Raw genomic sequence first — 16720 nt, 5'->3', positions numbered from 1 at the left:
TGAACATTCACCTTTGCCACACTGCAACACATCCCTCCATAGAGTTATTCTTCATCCTAATGGAAAGTGAGGTCTGTATTCACACAACTCCTAAAAGCTAGACATGAACAAGGTCTCTCATGAGGATCAGCCACCCCTGGTAGGTGGATTTTCCCTGGTTATTAATGCTGCAATTAAAACCCCTTTGCACTCCATTTCCCTAATCTCTGTCCAACTGTACAGCAACATTTAATAATTAGCACAGACACTTAAGAGAGCTCCTGGATACTGCCACATTAACAACCCCCAAACTCTGCTACATCCACTCCTTGCTGTAACCCTACTGGGGGTGTAGCAGCACCCAGCAACTTGGAACCCATGGGATGTGGAGCTCAGGGAAACTCTGGACAGAAGCAGCAGTGAAAATTCAAGCCCCAGTGTTTGCACTGGCACCTGGGCCCAGCCTTACCAGCAGCAGGGCCTCCAGGTGGCTCAGGTAGGTTTCCTCACTGGCCAGGATTCCTGACAGGACCCATTTTCTCATCTCCAGGCCCTTCTCCAGGTCTGGCTCACTCTACAAAGAAGTTGTTTAGGAGAAAAAAAAATTAAAAAAATAAAGAGCGGGTTGCAGAGAGAGTAAGAAAAAACCCCAAGAACGAGGATGAAGAGTAAAAGACCATTCAGTTGACCAGAGCACACTTGTTTGTTCAATTTACTTTCAGACTAAAAACCAAAACATCGACTTGTGATGAGCATCTTGTTTCTAGAAATATGCAATCATAAAACATTAAAGAAATTTTTATTTACCAGCAACTGATACCACTTAGATTATTTACAGTTTTCAGCTGTAGTCATCCAACTGCGGTGTCTCAATTAGGTGCCCAGACCTCTTCACAAAATTCAAAATATGGAATTTAAAAAATTCAGAATTCATCCTCCTAAACAAATGTTAGGGCCCTTGTTCTGTGCAATGCCCTCCCTCCTTCCATGGGAGCTCTCCAAAGCTGTGTTTGTGAGCAGAAAGGATCACTCTGTGTTTGTCAGCAGACAGGATCACTCCTCTGTGTTTGTGAGCAGACAGGATCACTCTGTGTTTGTGAGCAGAAAGGATCACTCTGTGTTTGTGGGCAGACAGGATCACTCTGTGGGCAGACAGGATCACTCTGTGTTTGTCAGCAGACAGGATCACTCGGTGTTTGTGAGCAGACAGGATCACTCTGTGGGCAGACAGGATCACTCTGTGTTTGTGAGCAGACAGGATCACTCTGTGTTTGTGGGCAGACACGATCACTCTGTGGGCAGACAGGATCACTCTGTGTTTGTCAGCAGACAGGATCACTCTGTGGGCAGACAGGATCACTCTGTGAGCAGACAGGATCACTCTGTGTTTGTCAGCAGACAGGATCACTCTGTGTTTGTGAGCAGACAGGATCACTCTGTGAGCAGACAGGATCACTGTGTTTGTGGGCAGACAGGATCACTCTGTGTTTGTCAGCAGACAGGATCACTCTGTGTTTGTGGGCAGACAGGATCACTCTGTGTTTGTGAGCAGACAGGATCACTCTGTGTTTGTCAGCAGACAGGATCACTCTGTGTTTGTCAGCAGACAGGATCACTCTGTGTTTGTGAGCAGACAGGATCACTCTGTGTTTGTCAGCAGACAGGATCACTCTGTGTTTGTCAGCAGACAGGATCACTCTGTGTTTGTGAGCAGACAGGATCACTCTGTGTTTGTGGGCAGACAGGATCACTCCTCTGTGTTTGTGGGCAGACAGGATCACTCTGTGTTTGTGGGCAGACAGGATCACTCTGTGTTTGTCAGCAGACAGGATCACTCTGTGTTTGTGGGAAGACAGGATCACTCCTGTGCCCCTCCCCAGGTGTGCAGAGCCTGACCTGGCTTCACAGGGCTGCTCTTCCTCCCACTTCCCTCTATTCCCTGAATTATTTTTCAGTGCCACCTAGCACAGTGCCTGTTGCTAGTGAGAGGATGGAATAATCAGCATGGCTTGGAATGCCCATGCTGATTTTCTTATTGGGATCCCATGAAGGAGTTCTTAACCAGAACAACTGAAGAAAGAGAGGGGGAAAAGGCCCCACATAACTGCATTCAAGGGCTAATGGGGAAGACTAGCATGAAGTGCTAAAAGAAGCAGTAAATCCCTTCTGCTGAATTTCAATTATCCTTCCTCTCAAAACTGTTACCTGAAAAAGTGTTAAACCTGATAAAGTGAAACTGAGTCTTTCCAAAAACTCCAGAAAAAATTGGTCGAGCAATGAAGGTTATAAATAATGAGAAACATCCCCCTTTTACAGAGTCCTATTCCCAGTTCTTTTTATTTCTGTCATTCACAGAAATAGCATTTTAAAACTCTTGCAGCCTTTTTATGTTGTTAAATGTCTCTAAGAATAGAGTCAGAAGTTGGCTCTGAAAGGGTACATGCCTTTCAAGGGATTTGGGTAGGTTTTTTGGGGCTCCATCCTACTCTTAATATCCAGAGGAATCTGAAGCTTTTGATTTCACAGTGGGAGGATCAGGAAGCAGAGCAGTACACTTCTCTCTAGTCACTGAATTTACAGCTGCCCCCCAAAAAGCTGCACTTAGGGTCCTCTGCAGATGTACAGATGAGGTACCTGGGCAGGAGGTTCAGTTTGAGGAACTATCACATCCTGTGACTTTGAGCCCACGCACAACACAAAGAAAGAAACAGATCCTCACGCTCCCAGATATTTCTGGATTCTGTCTCATCAATAACCATCCTGATTTTCAAACAGTTTCATTAAATTTCACAAGCTGTATTCTAGCCTAAAAGACTTGCAGCAACTACTTCATAAAAATTTTGCAAGGTGTCAAATGCCACCACCACCTCTTAAATAAAAGTGTCAGACAGAAGCTGTTCTAAGGAAATGAGTAAGATTTACACACACATTAGGTACTACATGGAAAGAAGAACTTCTCTTTGCAGCCCACCCTTCAGTGACATTCAGTAAGAACCACAGAGCCCTTTAAAATCTTGAAAGGGCACCTCAAAGAAGGCAGAAATTTATAATTCACCAGTCAGTGTTCAAAAGACTTCAGAAGAACACAAGTGACAAACTCCATGGTAAAATGAACACTGCACCAGACTCTGCATCCGTGGACAGCCCTGTGACTGGCATGGAAATGGTCAACAGGGCTGTGACCATTCCTTGGGGTCTCTGTGCCAGGAGTGCCTGGATGCCCAGCTCATGGCATGGTACACACACATAATCAAGACAGGCAGCCCCAAGATGGTTAACAAAGATTGCCTTCATCCAAAGAGGAAGGGATGTGGCAGCCCTGGTGCAAGAAAAACACAATTGCTCGTGGTTTCCAAAGATTTCTTACAACATTCACAAAAGAAAAAGTACAGCTACACAAAGAAGCATTGAGGAAAACTAACAGTGCTCCAAAGTCTGCAGTGCTGAGGATGAGGTAAGTGGTCAATATTGACACAGCCCTATAATTATCTTTACCAGGTTCTCTTGGAGGAGGTGAGGACTTAAAAACCAGCTGGGTATGTTTGTAACATCTGTAAAGAGCAGCACACAATGACAAGTTATTCCAATGACTTAAACTTCCCCATCACCACAGTGGCACACCAGTTTTCCTTTGAGCACTGAGAACAGTTTTCTCTTCACAAGAAAAAGCTTTAATTTACAGGCCAGCCCTTGCTGGGCACTGTCAGCTGACAGAGAGGCATTTTCTGCCAGAATGTTAATTTCCTCCTTCAAGAGATGCACTTTCAGAGAGACAAACATCTCCCAGGACACACTGCAGGCCTTCCTTCCTGCCCATTACCACAAGGGCACTGTGCAAAGTCCACGATTTGTCCTCAGCCTTTGTTAACAGGGGCATTTGTCCAAGGGTGATGCTTGCAGGAGTGCAGGCACAGGACACAGGGCAGGCACTGGCTGCTTTATGCTCTGCACAGCAATTGCTCAAGAAACCTCAGGGGAGTTGTTCCAACAATCACAGGGCACATTACAAGATCTCCAGTGCAGTACCTCGAATTTACATCCGGCTTCCTCCAGAGTGAAAAGATGATCCCCTGCTCCTGCTGTGTCAGGGATCAATGCAGCACCAGGGAGCTGCTCTGTGCATTGTGCTGCTGCTCCTGCTCCCTCCAGGAGCTGTGTCCTGACAAGAGCTCCTGCTGGGGGAGGCCTTTGCTCACAGTGTCAGCTGGGGCTGATGGAGCACCAGGAACATCTGGAAAACAGCCCCTGTGCTGCTCCAGCCTCAGGGCACTTTAAAGTCACACATGTTATGAAATGTACTCCAAGATGCAGAAATTCATTTGGTGCCAAAATCAGGAGGAAGAAGAGTAAGTTTATGATTTGGTATTGCAACATTCCTCACTTACAGAGCTGGGAGCAGCTCACCTGCTCACCCAGAGCAGGAGAGCAGTGAGCAGGCACAGACTGGGCACTGTCCTGCCCACAGCAGCCAGGCTGTGCTGCACTCTGGGCCAAGGGCATTTCTGCTTTGCCTGTGTCTGGCACAGAAGGGAAACAAAGAGCAGCCCTGATTCCAACAGCCTCACTGCCCCTCTGTTCCTGCTCTCCAGCCAGGACAGCTGAGAGGGAACGTCCTGGGCATTGCTGTCAAGCTTCCCACCAGTACAGGGAGACCTGCCAAGGCTGAGGACTCCTTTCCCCTGCCCTGGCAAGAAGGCAGCAGTCTGAAATCTTTGAGCTGCTTGTGGCAAGTGGAGGAGCTGGTGCCACAGCCACCAGACCACAAATGGGGAAAATACACCTATAACCAAAGTGCAGATGGGATGTTCCCAGCAGGAAGTGGGAGCAGCCTGAATTGGCAAACTCCAACCACTCAGCAGGGAGTGCCAGGTGGTCAGCAGTCCATCCATCCCATGCTTCCTCCCCAGCCTGGCTAGCCTGTTTTCCACTGGTACAAGTCTGACTGGTATTTCATGCTCTGACTGTCCCTGCCTCTTTGATGCCAGCATCCATGTCTAGCCTTTCCCCACAGCCCTCCCATCCTTTGGCCACCTCCCTACCCACATGTTTCAGAATAAAGCTCACAGAACTGGACCAGGGCAGCACTCAGAGCATTCCTGTCTCCCTGCTGTGGGAGCTGGGACCAAGCACCCAGCCAGACCTGAACAAACAGCCATCAGTGCTTTGCTTCCACTCCTCATGAACTACATTAAAAAACCACCAAAACAATAAGGAAGGTGGAAAGCAGGCTACAGGAAATTACACAGGTATCTTATGCCCGTAAGATCCTGCTGTTCTCCTCTCTTCTCAATTGGGTGATGCTTTTTGCTATGCCAAAGGCTTAAAAACCAAAAGACTGAGTCACAGTGCAATCTTGCAACCTGAACCAGGGCCAGGGAGAGGGGCTGGAAGCTCTGGAGATATCAGAGAGCACAAATCTGATATGTGGAGATATCAGAGAGCACACCCTGGCCCCAAGCCATGGCTGGGCTGGATGTGTTTACAGCCTGTCAGCCTAAGTGCTTTAGTTTACTAACCAGGTTGGCATCCTGTGCTCTGTTCAATTACTGTGAGGCTGACATTCACCAGCTCCCAGCTTTAGACAGATTCAGCTCCTCCTGACTCTGGTTAAAGAGCTCAGGGCTTCCTGGTCCTTGTTTAAATTAACAGCAATAATTGTTTTCTTACACATGTTAGCAGAGCACAGATTAAGAATCCAGAAACCACAATACCTAAGGTTTTGCAAAGAGGTTGCTGCTGACACAGCTCTTTAAAGAGAATCAGGGATTCAAAGTGGGTGTTTAAAAGGCACTTTAACTCTTCCTTTGGTACAGGCTGTTCATGCACCGTGCAATGAATGTGTTCAAAGGAAGGTTTCCCATAAGGACAGCTCACAATCTCATACAGGAGCTGCCAGCTTACCAAGGAGAAAAACATTCTGTTCAATTTTTCAAGTGTAAATATGTTTGAAAGCTTCTGCTGGAGGTGTCTCATTGTCCTGGTGATATTAAATGGGGCAAATTCTGTAATCAAGCCAATCATGCTCCATGTGGGGAGGGGAAGCAGCAGGGAGAGGAGCCAACATTATTTATAACATCAGTACTGGTGTGCCAGCTCTCCTCAGGAAGGGCTGACATCCAGGCAGAGCCTTAAGGAGCAAAGAATTGGAGAATAAAGAGGAAAAGCTTCATCTGTTGGGGGTGGTGAGGGGAAAGTGACAGTAAAACAAAACAAACAAACCAATTCAAATACTGAGAGGAAGAAAGAATGATTAGGAAGTGTTGGAGGGGGAAGGACAGCAGCAGCAAGAGGAGCAGCAATCCCATTTACTGTGTAGCTTCAGAGGTCAGCTTCCTGCATCCCCTTGGGACCAAGCTAGGAGCAAAATCCACAACCTGCTCCGCCACAGCCCTGCTCTTGCTGAGCTGGCAGACAGCAGGAACAAAGGGATCTGATCTGAGGACAGGCAGTGGCTGCCAGTGCTGCACCAACCATGGACAGACAGCAAAAAGGAAAGAGAAATTCTACCTGAAAGCCTGTGAGTACCAGCAATTTCTCCTCCAAACAGAACAGACAGTAGGAAGTAGTGGCAGGACTTTAGCACTCCTGCCTCCCTTGCTTTGATATATGCAAGAATTGGAAAGATCTGTTTTGTCAAAAACTCATCTTCTAAATTCCTGAGAAGGGACTCTCCTCATTTCCTGGGGCAGTGGAATGAGCTTTGCTTTCCCACTGCCTGCCCTGCCCCACCTCCACAGAGCCCTGTGCACACCCCTGAGGCTGCCTCTGCTGGGGAGCATCCAAAAGCCTTTCCTGCTCCTGTCCTTCCCAGGCTGCTCATGAGGAGCACCAGGGTGACACTGAGTGAGGGGCAGCACCAGGGTGACACTGAGTGAGGGGCAGCACCAGGGTGACACTGAGTGAGGGGCAGCACCAGGGTGACAGTGAGTGAGGGGCTGCACCAGGGTGACACTGAGTGAGGGGCAGCACCAGGGTGACAGTGAGTGAGGGGCTGCACCAGGGTGACACTGAGTGAGGGGCAGCACCAGGGTGACAGTGAGTGAGGGGCTGCACCAGGGTGACACTGAGTGAGGGGCAGCACCAGGGTGACACTGAGTGAGGGGCAGCACCAGGGTGACACTGAGTGAGGGGCAGCACCAGGGTGACAGAATCCAGTGAGGATTCTCCCTCTCCCAGCCTTCTCTGGCCTCCAGGCTGCCCCTCCAGAGCTCCTGGCAGTGACTCTTCCCCTCTGAAGGGTGTCAGTCACTGATTTTCCAGTTGTGCCTACACCTTCCTGTGGCCTCTTACTGTACTAAGCTCTCTCTCTGTCCTCCTCTAACTTTATCCAGGTATTTTCTCTGCTCTTCACCCTCACTGTATGGGAAAGACAGACACATTCTCTCTTTCTGGGAGTGAATTATCACCATTTTTTACCAACAGTCTGACACCTTCTGAAGCTACCACCACTGTCTTGTTTGGCAAACATTTGGGCTGACATTTTCCAAGAGAGGTTCCCAGAATTTCTGTAAAGTTCAACCATAACAGTTCAGCTGCTACAGAAAGGAAGGTTTGGGAAAATTAAATCTCAAGTTAAATAAACAAACATCTTAAGCATTAGTGGAACCTATTTCTCCTTTTTCCATTGTCCCTGTTGGCTTGCTTGAGAGCAAAGTTTGACAAAAGCACTGGTTTTATGGCAGGACATGCATCAGCAGCCCAGCCTGAGATTCCAGAAGAAATGGAGCAAGTTGGGTCAGACCCTACAAACATTTGTTAAGGCCTCCTTTCCACACAAATGACAAGTCAAGGGCTGCTGAGACCCACACCACAAACAGCTCTGGTGCCTGTCCCTCTCTGGGTACAGACAAAACCAAAGCCAGAGCAGCCTTGGGCAGCAACAGTTTGTGCAGTGGGCAGGGAACAGGGGGAGTGGGAATGGAATACCCCAGGGAACAGGGGGAGTGGGAATGGGGATACCCCAGGGAACAGGGGGAGTGGGAATGGAATACCCCAGGGAACAGGGGGAATGGGAATGGAATACCCCAGGGAACAGGGGGAATGGGGATACCCCAGGGAACAGGGGGAGTGGGGGTACCCCAGGGAACAGGGGGAGTGGGGGTACCCCAGCTGTGGCTGGAGTGGCACAGTTTGCAGGCAGAGCAGGCAGCATCTCCTCAGGAGATAGAGGTGGTAGGAGGGAGTAGAAAACCCTGCCCAGGTGCAAAGTAAACACCACAAAGCTCTGGAAGTCAGCTGCAACCCTCAGTTCTTGGAATAGAAAGTGCTGGGAGTGTGCTGCCCTACACACTAGGGAAGAGCAGGGAGCTCCCTCCCAAGCAGCCCAGGAGGTTTCCCTTCATTCCCTTCCAGCAAGAGACCCTGCTGCTGGCACCCTGCACTGCCCCCATGGGGGCTGGACAGAGCAGGTGAGCCCTGATGTGCTACCCAGGCACGGGCCAAGCTGCTCTAGGGAGGTGCAAGAACTCAGACAAACTCCTGGCAGAAAAGCACAAAGCCCAGAGCAAGCCCATAAAATAAGTCAAAGCAAAATGCCCTCAATATTCAGTTAGCAAAAAGGCAGTCCCCAAGAGGCCTCATGGATGAGGCAGATAAACATCACAGCAGAATGCTGCAATGCCTGGGTGATGATAAGTGAACTACTTAGATTTATATTTATAAAAATTAAATTTAAAACATCAGTTTGCTACGTTTTCCATTTTCTGGGTGTCTGACTGAAGTGCAGTTAACTCTTGGTTGCAAAGTGAAATGAAAGGAATTTTACTTTAATGAGAATAAAGCTGTGTTAAAAGTCAGAACCCTGTTTTGCACAACATTACACATCTCACATTAAGCACCCAAAATTAGCAGATGCTTCTCCCATAACCTGTCTGCCCTGATTCCCTGTGGTTAGTGCACATACCACCCTCTTATCTCCCAGGACAATTAAGACCTGGGTGGCATTCCAGCTGTATCTGGACTTAATGGAAACCAGCACTGTTGTACCCAGTCCTGTAAGGTGCAGCTCTGGAGATGAAATATTCACTGTATCCACTGCACAGTGCAGGAGCCCACAGGAGAGATGGGACAATTGAGTAATTCAAAGTTATCATAATGATTCAAGAGTTCTTAACTTTACATCCTTAATGTTGTGCCATGGTGTATGTAGTGCATGCATTGTGGACTTCACTTCCAGACTCTGGCCATAAAGATAATCTGAAATTTTCAGAAGTAACTGCAGGCACCTCAGTTAAAAGTAAAAGGGCAAGAAGACAATTTTAAAAGCAAACACATCTAAACAGAACATGTTTTCTGCTAATCAAGTTTAGTACAAAAGAAAATGGAAGAGACATGTCCTGGTACTCCTGGTCCAACACATGTTATGTGCTGGGCTCAGCAGTGTGTTTGACACTTAACTTTGTTCCTGATGTCTTTTCCACTATAGCTGAAAACAGCTCAGCAAAAGCCATCTCACAGCTCATGATGGCTGAAAGCTTAACTTGCCTGGGAAATACCTGGGTATAAATTTATCTCTTTCTGCTTGTCATGGACTGCCCAGGGACTGTCACCTGTGGATTGATTACAGACAGGATCAAGTGAAGCAGCTGAGGTTCATGATTAGAAGTCCAATCTGTATCAGGACACCTCTATCTTTTGGAAGCCATGGAACATCTTTTTATAGTCAGAGAAAATAACGCAGCAATTTACGTTAAAAATTATTTTTCAAGAAGCAGCCTTCAAGCATTACTAAAGTAATTTTTAAATTAACTGCTGTTAAATGCTTATGAGGCAATATTCAAGCAAATAAAGAAAAAGATTAACTCTTAGGCAGTGTCTCCTCCAGGCCTCCAGTCACAGGCACTGTCATAACTGGTTCTTTGAAGATAACTCTCAGCCATGTGTAGTCACACAGTGATTTTTCCTTCATCATGAGAAACATAACCTGAAAATCTCAAGCCAATATTAAAATGGTTTTGGAGCTTTTTGAATTTACTAATGATAATTTCTTCACTCAAAAGTCTCTTACATATCACATGAATTCTCATTTTGAAAGATAAGAAAGCATCTCAAAATGAATACACTAAAGCAGCTAACTAGATTCTACACTTTACAGTCAAATAAAATTAAGCAAACACCAACAATATATCTACTTGATAATGCTTTAAGAGATCCTTTCAATGAATTTTATAAATAAGAACAAGGACACTGTATCAGGAAGGATTCTTAGCCCAGAATTCATGCTGGAAGAAGAACTGTGACAGTAACCAACAGAGAGCAGGAGGATGTGTATAATGATGGCTGGTGGCACTTCTCAGACTCTCCTTTTGATGCAAGATAAATAAAACTGCCTGATAATGATGATGGTGTTGATTTACACATACACTGATATCTCTAAAATAGCCATAATTATCTTCCATGATATCTTAATTAACAGGAAGGAACAATATAAAGGCAACACATAAGTTAAAACACTTGGATGAGAGATTTCAAAGTGTCATTTTCAATGTCGGAATTCAAGATTGTTTGGCACATTTTCTTTGAAGTACTGCAGGAAGGAAGTGACTGTTGTCTTTGTGCTATTGAACATCTTTATGAATGATTTGGGGAACCCAAAAGTTTGAAAATGACAAAAACATTCAGGAAAAAGTAACTTGGGACTCAAGTGTTCTGCAACCTATTGCAAAAGGATAAAAAGAAACAAAAGGTTGAAAGGCAAAGAGACAAATCCAAGCTGAAACTAAAACATTTTGGACTGGGAAGACAGCAGAGCCAAGAGTTCTTTACCAAGGCATGCAGATGTCCCACTCCCAAGAATATTGTAAAACCAAAAATAGAAATTTTGCTGAAGTTCCAAGCTATAGCCATGCTACTGAACCTGAAACAAAACCAAAGCAAGGTAGGCTGAAGGGCCATGCTAAGCCACAGGTCAGGCAAGGCAGTCCCTGCTGCATTTTTATCAATGATAATTGATGATATAGACAGCTATTTAGTCAATATCAAACCAGTACAAGCAGCGGCCATCTCCCAACCAAGTCACCATTTCAGAGCTGGCACTTTTAATTCTTTTTATTCCATTTCCACAGGGTGAAGGAAATAGATCTTCCAGATCAAAACCTGCTTGATCAAAACCCTTAACCTACCTGAAAATAACTTTTATTTTCCTCGTGAAAGGCAATGACAACTCACATGCAGAGGTGTATGAATGTGCTTCATTCCACAGCCTCCTTTCCAAAATATCTGCAATGTGGAGACCCTCTCAACTGCAATTAGTCACCAATTCTCTCCACTAAAATGCACAAAGGGATCAAAAATCATATACACAACTACTGTATTTGCAGGGAAGCCCTGACAAAGGCAGGAATGATGCATCTGACTCCATGTTCTCAGAAGGCCAATTTATTACTTTATTATACTAAATTATATTAAAGAATACTATACTATACTAAGAATACAGAAAGGATACTTACTGAATGCTAAAAAGCTAATAATGAAGACTCCTGACTCTTTCCAGAGTCCCGACACAACTTGGCCCTGATTGGCCAAAGAGACAAAACAACTCACAGCAGAATCCAATGGAACAATCACCTGTGGGTAAACAATCTCCAAACACATTCCACATGAGCAAAACACAGGAGAAGCAAATGAGATAAGAATTGTTTTCCTTTTTCTCTGAGGCTTCTCAGCTTCCCAGGAGAAAAATCCTGGGCAAAGGGATTTTTTCAGAGGATGTGAGTGCCACACACAACATTGAGCCCTGAAGTTAGGCCTAAGATCAGCTAAAATGTACAATGTCCAACACCAGGCAGTGCTGTATCGTGTTGGGTGATGTCCTGTGGTGTTTGTGAGGGTCCCAGGATGAGGTGAGAGATGAGAATCTGACTCCAAGTTCTCAGAAGGCTGATATGATATTATACTATACTATACTATATTATATTATGCTATATTAAAACTACACTAAAGAAAGAGAAAGGATACATCAGAAGGCTTAACAAGAATGAATAATAAAAACCCATGACTGACTCAGAGTCTGACACAGCTGGCTGTAATTGGCCATCAAGTTAAAACAGTTCACATGGAACCAATCAAACATTCACCTGTTGGTAATCAATGTCCAAGCCACATTCCAAAGCAGCAAACACAGGAGCAGCAATCAGATAATTATTGTTTTCAGTCCTCTCTGAGGCTTCTCAGCTTGCCAGGAGAAAATCCTGGGCAAAGAGGAATTTTCAGAAAATATCATGGTGACTGTAGGGGGATATAATATAAGAAAATAAAGATAGTGTAGAAAGTAATCTTAGCCCTAAGGAGTTGCAGCTGGGCCAATTACCAAAGATTAGGAACAGCCTGACTTTACCAGGCCACAGCTGTAAGCAATGAGAAGAAGATGCTATAACAGAGTGGGGTGGGTGGGTGAGAAAGGAACTGGAGTCGGTTACTTTGAAGAGTCAGTGCTCTGAGGAGCTGCCCATGAGAAACACCAAGAAAGTGTGAAACTTTTGTGATAGGAGACAACAGCATGGAACTTTTGCAGTAAGGTGACAACAGGTGACAACGTCCCACAGCACTGGCAGCCCCTGTCTGTCCCCACCAAGCCCAAGCACCCCAGCAATGGTGCAGGGAGGCAGGAGGGACTCACAGATTTGGTGGATTCCAGGGAGCCCGAGGACAGCGTGTCCCGGCTGCCGCGGCTCTTGGAGCTGAGGTGCGGCGAGGAGGAGGGCGAGTCGTCGATGAAGGGCATCATGTCATGGTGCCGCCGCTGCTCCTCCGCGCGCTCCGCGTCAAAGGCGTAGCCCGGCGGGGTCCCCCCGAACGGGGCATCTGCAAAACACAAACACAGCGGGGCTCTGCTCAGCCTGCACGGCCAGGGCACGGCCACACAGACCCTGGCATTGCTCATCAGGACACCAAACACTCATCAAGGAGAGGAGCAAATATCATTGAATTCACGTTGTCACCAAAAGTTCATTTCACTTTTCTACGTCCTAAAAAGCAAAGTTCTTTCTTGCATTAGTTGTCATTTAATTACAGCTCATTCCCTCCCATCTTCCTTCAAAAGCATTGACGTCAAAATAAATGATTTTGCCGGCTCCATAGAAGTCACCAGTCTGGGTTTAGGAAGTTCCTGGGTAACAGACTCTGGGTTTTCTGCCAATCAAGAGCAGATGATGCCCCTGCCAGTTTAGGTAAAATAGGTAATACCTAACTCGGTTCTCCCCTAACTCAGGGGAGAACTGTAACTGTAACTCTCTCCATACCTCTCATCAACAACAAGAGTCAGAAAGAAAGGTCCTATACGTCAAGTGAACCAACCTACTGACAAAAATAAGATCCTAAAAGATCCTCTTCTGTTGGCTGCCCCTCCTTCTGTTTTGAGCTTAACCCCTTAAACTAACAAACCACCACACTGTTCCCTTCTATAGATCCCATCTCCCCTCCCCCAAAAAACCCTAAAACAACCCATCCAAAACACAAGCAGAAAAGGATGGTGGTATGAGGAGTCAAGCCAACCATGACTGCATGAGACAGCAATGAACTTCTGCAGGAAAAATGAGTAGCACAACTGCTTATGGCATCTTTAGTTGCTGTGTACAGACACTGCTCCTGCAAAAATCCGTAACAAGGACGCACAGCAGCTCTTCTGCCATAAGTTAAAAAGCTTTTCATCTCTCTGCACAAAGAAATATTCACAGAGGAGCCAAATCTGGTGTCTACACAGTGACACCACACCATGACCTCCATGGGCATTTGAAGCACTTTCACCTGTCAGTGCCCAGCAGTGTCCTGTGTGTGACAGTGACAGCCATGCACAGGCCACTGCCCACAAAATGCCAGAGGTGCTCCTCCTCTTCTTCACAGAATGCCACCCTTCTCCCCAAACTGAAAAACAACCCCAAGGAGATAAGCTAGATCTGCCTTTACAGAAGCCAGTGAGCCTTATGGAAAACAAAGCCATCAAAAAAGGAAAAACAGTTACACTTGAACACAAGTAGAAGCGATTTCTTGTTTTCACAAATATCCAGGTTCTGCTAAAATAATAAGCAGCTGCTGCCAAGCATACTAATAATCCTGTTATACATCACTAAGGCAGGGTGGAGGAGTAACATTTTAAAGCCCACTTTCCTCCCTCACAGTAAACTCAGTTAAAGCATGACTCATTTCAGTAAAAGATGTGAACTTTATGGGGAACAGAATAAAACTTGATCTATGTGGCTTTTTCAGGGGGGAGAGCTGGTCTGGGAATTTACACAAACAATATACTGAAAGCCCAACAATAAACTCACTGTGGATGTGAGCCTCTGTCTCAGCTTGTACCAAATGCCACCCAGCTAAGTAACAGCCTGGTACAAGGCCTTGAGGCTGCTGAAGGACTGTGGCAATGTTATTTTAACAAACTCAGTGAGTTTTATGTCACCCACCTGCTCGAGTTATTACCTTGTGCTCAAGCTCTCAGAGCTCCTCAAAAAACTTGTTAGACTGTGCACAATCACAGCAGCAAGAGGGAAGGGGGTACCTGCTCTCTGGAAGGAACTTTAGTCTAGATGTTAGAGGTTTGCAGAGCCCACAACCATTCAGAAAACACCACACAAGTTGATTTGCTAAACAGCAGCTTGAATGGGAGTTGCTTAAACCAGGAACTTTGTAACCCAAGAAATCTGTGATATACCACTGACAACTGGGTGTTATCCAAGGAGGAACATCAGTACTGGGCACTCCTGCTGGCCTCCAGCCCACTCAAGGCAGAGTTCCTTTTTCCTGCAGAAGTTTCTTCAAACTCTTCTTATCCAAACCCATTTCCCTGCACTCCTGCAGTAACAAGACCAAGTCACTCTGTGGAAATTAAGGCAGGAATATTTTTTTCATTCCCAGTGCTCACTCTCAAAATGAATAGTTTGCTCCACTTTTGTTAGTGGGGGAGTAAATGCAGACTGAAATACATTAGCAGAAAGGCTTGCAGTGAATAACAGTATTTCCACTTAACTCATTTTCTCCAGCTAAAAACCAGCTCCACGCTTCTACCTCCCATAATGTGTTCTGTCTCCTGCTGCACAGGAAAACCTTTACCTGAAATTGGAGGAAATGCCAGGTGGAGGATCAGCTCAGAGGGATATTTATTCCTAGTTTTGCAACAAGATTCAGTCTACCTTTGAATCACTTTGTCTCCCTAGCCATAAAAAAGAAAATAAGTCATCTCACAAATCTATCAGTGTCACAGACTGCTATGAGATCTGCTCACAAAGCCCCACACAGAATTTAAAACTTTATTTCTCTATCCTCAAGGGATTCTTCACACATTAAAAAGCTTAGAAGTAGTTATAATCCTTCTTCTTTCTATTATTGCTGAATGCAGCAATCTACCTATGGAGATTTTAATTATCTCAAAGGCAGCAAGACCTTCTTGCTTTTATTTGCCATTTTTCCCAGAAAAGCCAAGTGCTGCCATAGCCAGACACACTACACAAGCCTGAGCCCCAGGAACAGAGGTAGTCCTGTCTCTCTGTGATGAAAGAGCCGCTGTTGCCAGGGAAACTGGGTTATTCACATCTCCCCAGCCCAGCACAAAGCCCAGCCTGCTCAGCCCCCACCTGGGAGCAAAGGGCCAGAGCAGAGCCAGGAGCTCACCTGCTCTGGGGCCAAGTGGAGGCAGCACACGGGACCAAGAGCACTTGGTTTCTCAGCCAGTGTCTCTGTCAAGGCGAGCATTAAGAGGGTTCCTATTCTCATTTTAGGGCCAGCCAGGCCCAGAGTTACTATCAAGAAAAAGGGCAGTAAACAAGAGTGATGGGCTCCAACACAGAGTGCTGAGAGAGCACCCGAGAGCCACTGAGGACACAGCTCCACGTGTGCTCTGCTCCTCACCTCAGCACCAGGCACAGCCCTTCCTCCTCCTCTGGCCAACCTGAAAGAGATCTCGTCCCACAGAGAAGAGCAGCAGCTGTGACAGCACTGAGCCCTGAGCACACAGCAGGAGCTGTGTGCACCCCTGGCCTCTGACATTCTCTCACAGCTCCAGCACAATGGGCTGAGAACCACCTGGGGCTACACAGGCTCATCATTAATTCACCCATTCTGCAAAAACCCACTCGAGCATCTACTTCCACCTTTGCTTCTGACAGCAACAGCCTGGCCTTGTTCAGCTTATATGAACCTCTTCTAGCATTTCCCTCCTCAGTTACTGCTGCCATCCTCTCATCTTGTTTTTATATCTGTCCCATTTTCATTTTCTTTTGTTTTACTCAAATACAATATTCCTTTCCTCTGTGACTTTGTGCCTCCCCTCTTCTAAACTGCTTCCTTCCCTCACTGCTTCAAATTTCACCTGGCTGGGGGTAAGGAAGAATCTAACAAATTTACAGTTACAAATCCACTGGCACTCAGAGAGAGCACAGCAACACTGCTCCCTTGCCCTGTTGCCCACACCCTTCCTGCTGGGTGCCACATTCATTCTTTGGAAATATGAAATCATAGACCTAATGTGGAAGCAGGAAGGGTAAAAGAAATTAACTTCGAAGTAAAAAGAAAGATTATCTGCATCTAATCCAGAGGCACACAATGGTTGAAATGCACGTGTCATATTTTCACAGCAGCAAACATCCATGGCTGCTTGAGAGGCTTAAGCAGCATGCAGAGAAGATTCCAAGCGAGCTGTGCTCCAGCTAATCCTGCTAAAAGAGCAGTGAAGCCACAGCAGCTCAGACCTGCCTGCCTAAGTAAATACCTAGAATCCTGGAGGGGGAAGGGAGCTGCACATCCTGCCAAA

General features: G+C 46.1%; 1 protein-coding gene across 1 annotated transcript in view; it reads right to left on the bottom strand.

The window, feature by feature from the left end:
• The window catches only part of BCR (BCR activator of RhoGEF and GTPase), a 100095-nt gene that overhangs the window by 40624 nt on the left and 42751 nt on the right, over nucleotides 1-16720 (bottom strand). Inside the window, exons 2-3 of the mRNA XM_058036674.1 lie at nucleotides 12596-12780; nucleotides 449-553 (exon numbers count right to left, since the gene is read on the bottom strand). Of these exons, the coding sequence (XP_057892657.1) occupies nucleotides 449-553; nucleotides 12596-12780 (290 nt within the window). The remainder of the gene's footprint in view (nucleotides 1-448; nucleotides 554-12595; nucleotides 12781-16720) is intronic.

This window comes from Melospiza georgiana, chromosome 18 (genome assembly GCF_028018845.1).
Source record: "Melospiza georgiana isolate bMelGeo1 chromosome 18, bMelGeo1.pri, whole genome shotgun sequence".
Lineage (NCBI taxonomy): Eukaryota > Metazoa > Chordata > Aves > Passeriformes > Passerellidae > Melospiza > Melospiza georgiana.
The sequence above is the reverse complement of the archived record's forward strand: the minus strand, read 5'-3'. Positions and strand labels throughout refer to the sequence as shown.